The 7,080-nt window shown below is 41.9% G+C and overlaps 1 protein-coding gene across 1 annotated transcript; it reads right to left on the bottom strand.

The window, feature by feature from the left end:
- Positions 1-626: 626 nt before the first annotated feature.
- LOC140844241 (olfactory receptor 56A3-like) lies at positions 627-1,568 on the bottom strand. The gene has a single exon (XM_073215723.1). It carries the CDS (start codon positions 1,566-1,568, stop codon positions 627-629), a length of 942 nt encoding a protein of 313 aa, XP_073071824.1.
- Between the last annotated feature and the right edge of the window lie 5,512 nt (positions 1,569-7,080).

Below are 7,080 nucleotides of genomic sequence, written 5' to 3'. Positions count from 1 at the left end.
TACTGAAGCTCACTGCTAATTTTTACACACATGAACAATCCAGGCACAAACCCTGACCTTTTCCAAGGCACATTACAAAAGGTACCTCATTTACAAGAGAAGGAGACAGAGACAGAGACATAGAGACAAAGACAATGATGCAGTTGAAGCCTGAGAGGAAAAGAGCTGATTACTGACTAGGAGCATCCTCCCATCATTCAGGACAGAAGCTTCACTCCTGTGTCCTTGTCTCCAATATGGTCCCTTCTCTGGAAATAGGAATAAGAACACATCACATAACACAATGCACAAAATATCCACAGTTGTATTTTCAAGAATAAAAACCATGACCTATTAACAGCTGTATTTTCAGGAACATAAATTTATTCCCTTAGAAACTGCCCCAAGGGGTCTTAGTACTTGGGACAAAAGACCGTCTGTGTGGAAAGATAGTAGTAAGGTACAAGGAGATTCTGAATGGACAGTGATAGAAAAAGAAACTTCAAATTAAACTGAAATTTTATTAAAGAAGGCACGATATCTAGTTTTCCCAGTTTAGATGATACCTAATTGAAGTAAACTTTAGGCCATTCACCTCTAATGGCTTCAGAGTCACCTTCCATTAGGAATTCAGAGATCCAGTGTCCTTACCACCCTTTCCTCAGTAACCTCTGGATGCCTTGCTTGATCTCCTGGGTGCGCACTCCATAAACAATGGGGTTGAGGGCAGCAGGGATGACATGGTGGAGGACATTGAGCAGGGCCGGCACCTCAGTGGAGACCTTCTTCTTGGCCACATGCGTGAGGACGAAGACCAGCAGGACGGAGCTGAAGAAGAGGATGAGGATGAAGTGGGAGCCACACGTGCGCAGGGCCTTGGCCACAGCTCCCTCTGCCTTGAGTCTCAGCACAGCTCTCAGGATGAGGGTGTAGGAGAGGAAGATGAGGATGAGGTCGGATCCTAGCAGAGTCCAGCCTCCAGCAAACTGGAGGAGGCGGTTGAGTGTGACATCATCACAGGAGAGCCTGGACACAGACATATTGGCGCAGATGCAGTTCTCAATGACGTTTCTCCCACAATAATGGAGACGGGCAGAGAGGATGGGGATGGGCATTGTGAGAAGGACATTCCTGGCCACAATAAAAATGGCAGCCTTACCCACAAACTGGTCATTGATGATGGACGGGTACCTCAGTGGGTGGCAGATGGCCACATAGCGGTCATAGGCCATGACCATGAATGTACAGGACTCCATGGCAAAGAAGCAGTTCATGATGTACATCTGCAGGAAGCAGGTGGAGAAGCTGATGGACCTGAGGTCAAACCAGAAGATGGCCAGGACCTTGGGGATGACAGTGAGGCAGAGCACCATGTCCAGCAGGGAGAGGAGGCTGAGCAGGTAGTACATGGGCTGGTGCAGAGAGGCTTCTCTGCAGATGGTGATGAGGAGAATAGTGTTGGTCCCCATGGCCAGGACGTAGAGGAGGGTGAGGGGCAGGGACAGTCCATGCTGCCAACTGGGATACCTGACAAAACAATTCAGGAGGAATTCTGAAACCTCACTGGAGCCATTTCTGTGTGGTGTCATCTTGGATATGTTGTTTCTGCAGATTTCCTTTGATGATCTACAAAGTTAGGATCAAAAATAGCCTCTGCTGTACTTACAGTAGGAGAAAAAGTCATCATAACAGTGTGTAAGTTATGCCTCTAGCAGGTGATTTTGTTTTCACTGCTGATTTTGCACACTAATAAATTGAAGATAAATTACTTTAAATATTTTGCAAATGTTATTTCTCATTTCTAAAATTATGTAAATTTCTGATTTTAACGTTCTTATATTGTAGAATTAGACATTTCAATAAGCTACCAGGCAAAGTCCTTTCCTTTGAAGATTGTGATCCTCCTTTTTGAGCAGCTGGAGGTGGGGAAGTTAGTCTTCAGTGATTCCTCTGTGAGTCCCTTGCCCAGTTGCCCACAGAATGGCCCCAACACGTGTGGCAGGTACCATCTGTGTTGTCAGTCCTTCCTTCTTATTTACCTTTTATTTACCCTTTATATGCTGTGGTCCCAAGACTAAGTAATGTCATTTTTCTCAAGGAAGTGATAATTCTTGGCAGATGGGGATAAACTAGATAATTATGAGACTGAACGGCAAGAACAGAGACAGGGCATTTGCACAGAGTGTAGGGGAGGATGAAGTTTCTTCACATAAAGATGAAGTGTTCCCAGTGCTCCCCTGCTGCTGAATTTTAAAGGGAAGACCAAGGAAGGCTGTGAAAATCCATGGACCTCCTGCAGTGAGAGGTACCTGCAAAATGTTTGAGGCCAGCATTTCCACTCTTTAAAATCATGTCGTGTATGCACTTTGGATCTGCATCCTTTGTAAAGATGTTCTGCTCAGGTGTCATTCCATGAGTGTATATTGGAGTTTTTCATCAGTATTTTATCGATACTCTTTTCTGTGTGTTTATCTAAGTTGTGAAAATCATTGGAGGTGTTGTTTTATGCATTTAAAAATAAGGAAATGACATAAAAAGTGTGAGAAAATTCCAAGACTGCACACAGTGAAATTTTCTGTCTGGAGGCAAAATTCTATTTGATTTTAACCGCATCTCTAGTTTCCTCGGTGTCCATGTCTAATCAGCTAAGGGGCGATGGCTACACAGTCTCAGGACCCCTCTGAGCCCCCCAGTGCCATGATGCTGTATTTGGTTCCTCATCTAAGAAAAGAAGTCCGTCCAAGTAGAGTAACAACTTTTGCAAGTTGAATACGGTAGTACTGTGGTATGTTGGAGTGGGGGCTGAATAGACAGGAAAGGATTTTCCACAGAAGTATGAACCCAGAACTCAAGTGTTTTCCAAGCATCAGAATCCAGTTTGGTGTAACTGTTAAAGTGACATATTCGCTTCCATGTATGATGTCCCTGCTCCCACACTTCCAGTCCCATTCACTAGGTTTTTTCTTAGACCTCAACCTTCTTCCACATGGCCTGTGAATTTCTGGGTCAGGTAAAGAGAGTGGGCATTACCCTCCCCCACCCAAAAGTCTTCTCGTCCTACCTTTTGCTGCTGTCCTTTAACTACAATGGAGTCTAAGTATGTCCACCAGAAACCATCAGTCTTTCTAGAGTAAAATTCATTTAAAACATGTCAGGAGTTTATATTACCTTCCTGTTGTCTCCTTGCTATGAAGGTTTGGAGATGTTAACATTGCCTCGGTGAACTGCCAAGTGGCTTTAAAGTTTGTCGCATTTGTGCCAATGAGACCCAGTGGACAAGGCAGAGCTGCTGTTCGGCCAGGTGCCTTTGCCCGGCACATTCAACTTGCAGTGACACTGCTTCCCTGTGTCAGGATGTGTGAGTCTGCACTTCATTTTGCATTTCAGCTCCTCCTCTGCTCACACCTTAAGTCGGCACATCCTAGCGCGTTTATTTTTTGCACAGCATCAAATCTCCCTGTAGTGAAGCTGTATTGAAGACCCTGCTGGATATCTGGAGGATGTGGCCACATGGAAGCTCCCCTGCAGGAAGAGGCTCCATAAAGAAACCTGAAAGAAGCAGAATATATTTTTATTGTTTTTGGTAGTCTTGGAAAGATTTTTTCCAGCATTAGGATAGAAATGAAATTTTTCTTTATCATTTCCATTTCTTTCTTTTCTCTCTCTTTTTCCCTCTTTTTAGCTCCAAACAAAAATTTATTCAACAAAAAAATCTACACAATCTTAAGGCTAAAGTACGTGGACGTAAGTAACCATTTTCTTTTTGTATGAATTCAGTCTTCCTTTGTATCCAGTTCCTTGCAATAACGTATGTATCGCAGGGGTGAGATGGAGGCCCAAATGTAAGTATTTCTTGCCCCCAACAGGGACAGGCTGAGAAGCCAGACAGGTCCTAGGCTCCAGGATGGAGCTGTGACAGCACGCTGTACGAACAGATTTTGAAATACAGAGGTGATGTAAAGGATCCTCCAGCCGTGTGGTATTTGGATACACCTGTGAAATATTCCCAGTAGTCCAGTCTATCCTTCAAACTTATGAACTGGATCCAGCAACAGAAAGGCCATTGGTTTTTCTTAGATGTCTTCCTAGTATGAGCATTTCAGGTTTTAGAATTCCTTTAGATGGAATTGAAACATATTATTCTGCCTCTCCTCACATCATGCACAGTTTTGTTTCTGATGTCTGTCCCTATGTGGAGTAAGTTTATTTCTCTCTTGATGAATCAAACATATATGTGCAGATTTTCTTATTTAGGGTTTCTTGATTTGGAGACGTTAGACCAAAACCACCCAATTCATGCTACTGGGCCTCTCTGTCAGCTCTCCGAAGATATTATTAAGTTTTGAAGGGCACATGCCATCTTAGGCACGCTGGTGGTACCTGACAACCCCAGAAGTGCTGAGCGCAGTTGGGAAGTGTTCTCTACCACCCAGGGTGCATTCTCTATGCCCTGTATTGTGACATGTGGCACCCTGGGCTTGGGAAAGGACTGGGATGCACTTTGGGCCTGAAGACATCTGGCCCCCTACCTTCTGACAGATGTTGGTGTCCTTGGCCCTCACATCCTGGCCAGATTCTCCCTCTCAGACTCACCTTCCAACGATGTAGTAGCCTGAGTTCTGCCCTGGCTGATGTGGAGCCTGAGCAATATAGCTGAGAGCGTGGCAATTTCAGTGGCCCTGGGGATCCTGCCCTCAGGGAACCTGTTTCCTTGGGAAGGAGGTAGGAACCAAGAATAGCATGTTCACAAGGCCCTTGGGACAGAGAGGCATGTGGTGAGGGAGAAGGCTTGTGTGTCAGGCTGATAAAAAGAACCTTTTCAAGCTCAGCGCCTTGAGGTGCTACATTGTCTACATGACCTACAATGGGTCATTTCTCTGTACATCAGTATACACCTGTGCGTTCACTCATTATGTACAGGCTTACTGTCATCCCCCTCCAAGCATGCAGTAAGTTTTTGTGGGGTTGTGGCGCATGCTCATTGGAGGAAAGTGTTGTCCATCCGTGGTGTTGAATGAGGAGTTGATCACTTATCATGACCTTCACCATGACATTATAATGATGAAAGTGAAATGAAGTGAATACCGTACTTTCTGAGAAATGGAACAGATATTCGAGAGAGGACACCTGTGTGAAGTGACTTTTGCCACAATGAAAAATTTCAAAATCTAATTTAATTTTAAGATAATGTTTTGAAATGGAGTTTCCCTGTTTTTATTTTCCTATGGCGCCTCTGTTTCCCTGAATTGAAGTACACAGTCTTCCCATTATGGCCTGCTGATATTGTGACCTTGAATTCACTTTATGCTATCGTTTTTATTTCTTGATACTAATAATGTAATGTTACTTAATTTTCTTTTCATCACTCAACGTCAGTGCCAGTCTCGCACCTCGCGAAAGTATAAACCTCAATTAATTAGTATGTATCTTTCCTAATACACCTTCACTATGTTTATTTTTCCATACGTTATCCAAAAGTTTTTCTTAGTGTGTTTGAATGTTAGTTTTTACATATTGCAGGACTAATCTCATCTTGGTTTTAATTTTCACTCAACTCTCTCTAAAAATATCTACCCAAGGTACTGCGGATCTAGTAACTATGAAGAGTATTCCATTGTATTTATGTATATCATTTTTTATTAACATAGGCAGCCTTAGGTTGGGACATTCATTTTAGTACATTAGAGAGAATATTGTCATGACCATTTTTTTAATAGTAGACATGTGAGTGTTTTCCTATGGTACATGCCTAGGCTTTGAATACTCCATCACAGATAGAAACACACTTTTTGCAAACTAGCCCAGATTCTTATCTAGGATACCCTTGTACTCCTATCCAAATTCATTTAAGTGTGTTCACTTCTTTTCATTTTTTTATTGATATACACTCTTATATTAGTTTCAAGTGTACAGCAGAGTGGGTCCACAGTTACCCATATTTGGAAATGTTTCCTCTCCCTAGTGCGGCTACTATAAGCTGTCAGGATAGGAAGAAGTTACAAAATCACTGTCTGTTTTCTCCAAAGTGTATTATCATCCCTGTGACCAACCTCCATCATGATTGAGAAGTTTTGTGCCTCTTCATCCCCCTCACCCTTCACACCCACCCACATGTACCCCTCCTCCATGGTAACCACCTTACCCTTATGAGTGTCTAGTAGTCTACAGCTTTTTAGTTCATTCAGTTTTGCTTGGTGTTTATATTCCACAAGTAAGTGAAGTCATATGGTATATGTTTTTCTCCACCAGGCTTATTTCATTGTGCATAATACCCTCTGGACCCAGCCACGGTGATTTCTTATATCCCCTGCAGCCCTAGAGATTATCCAACTTTCTTTTTGACAGATGTGATGGTTGGAAACAGTCATCAGTGTTTTTATTTAATTTTTCTGATTACTGAGTGGTTTTCCAATAAACTGCATATTCCCTCTGGTTTTCCATTCTCTGAATTATCTCATTATTACTCTTTACACATTCTTGTTCTTTTTTCTGTGTGTATAAATTGTGAAGTCTTGCCAACAACATGTGGGCTTTACCATTTTGTGGATGATGACTACCTGTTTTGAAGAAACTGGTTTCCTACTCATATACTTCATTGAATAATAAGTTATAACAATCTTACTATTACATACTTTTTATGAAATATATTTTATGTAAATAATGTAGCAGAAGGTAATTTGAAACACATGCATGTGTAGTGTTAGGGAAATTAAAAGCATTGTAAGTTTTGATTATCATCTTCCATTTGATAACCTTTTGACATTAGCCTCTCTTGCTTACTCTAGCACTATGTTTCTTTAATTATCATGAATAAAGTTTCTCTTTACATTGTATTAGGTGCTGTAACTTCAAAAGTTTATGTATTTTTGTTTCTATGTCAACTCTGTTACTCCAGGGTTTGCGGACTACATGTTGTAAGAAGCCAATATATGAGTCTTCTCTTATTTTAATCTTGCTGCATTGATTAAATCTAGGAGGAGCCATGACCATTTTTTTTACAGCAGAAATGTGAAAGTTTTCCTATGTTACATGCCTAGGTTTAGGAATACTGCATCACATATAGAAACACACTTTTTGGAACCTGGCCCAGATTTTTGTCTA

Source organism: Manis javanica, chromosome 11, assembly GCF_040802235.1.
Source record: "Manis javanica isolate MJ-LG chromosome 11, MJ_LKY, whole genome shotgun sequence".
Classification (NCBI taxonomy): domain Eukaryota; kingdom Metazoa; phylum Chordata; class Mammalia; order Pholidota; family Manidae; genus Manis; species Manis javanica.
Note: the sequence above shows the minus strand (reverse complement) of the source record. Positions and strands in the feature narration are given on the sequence as shown.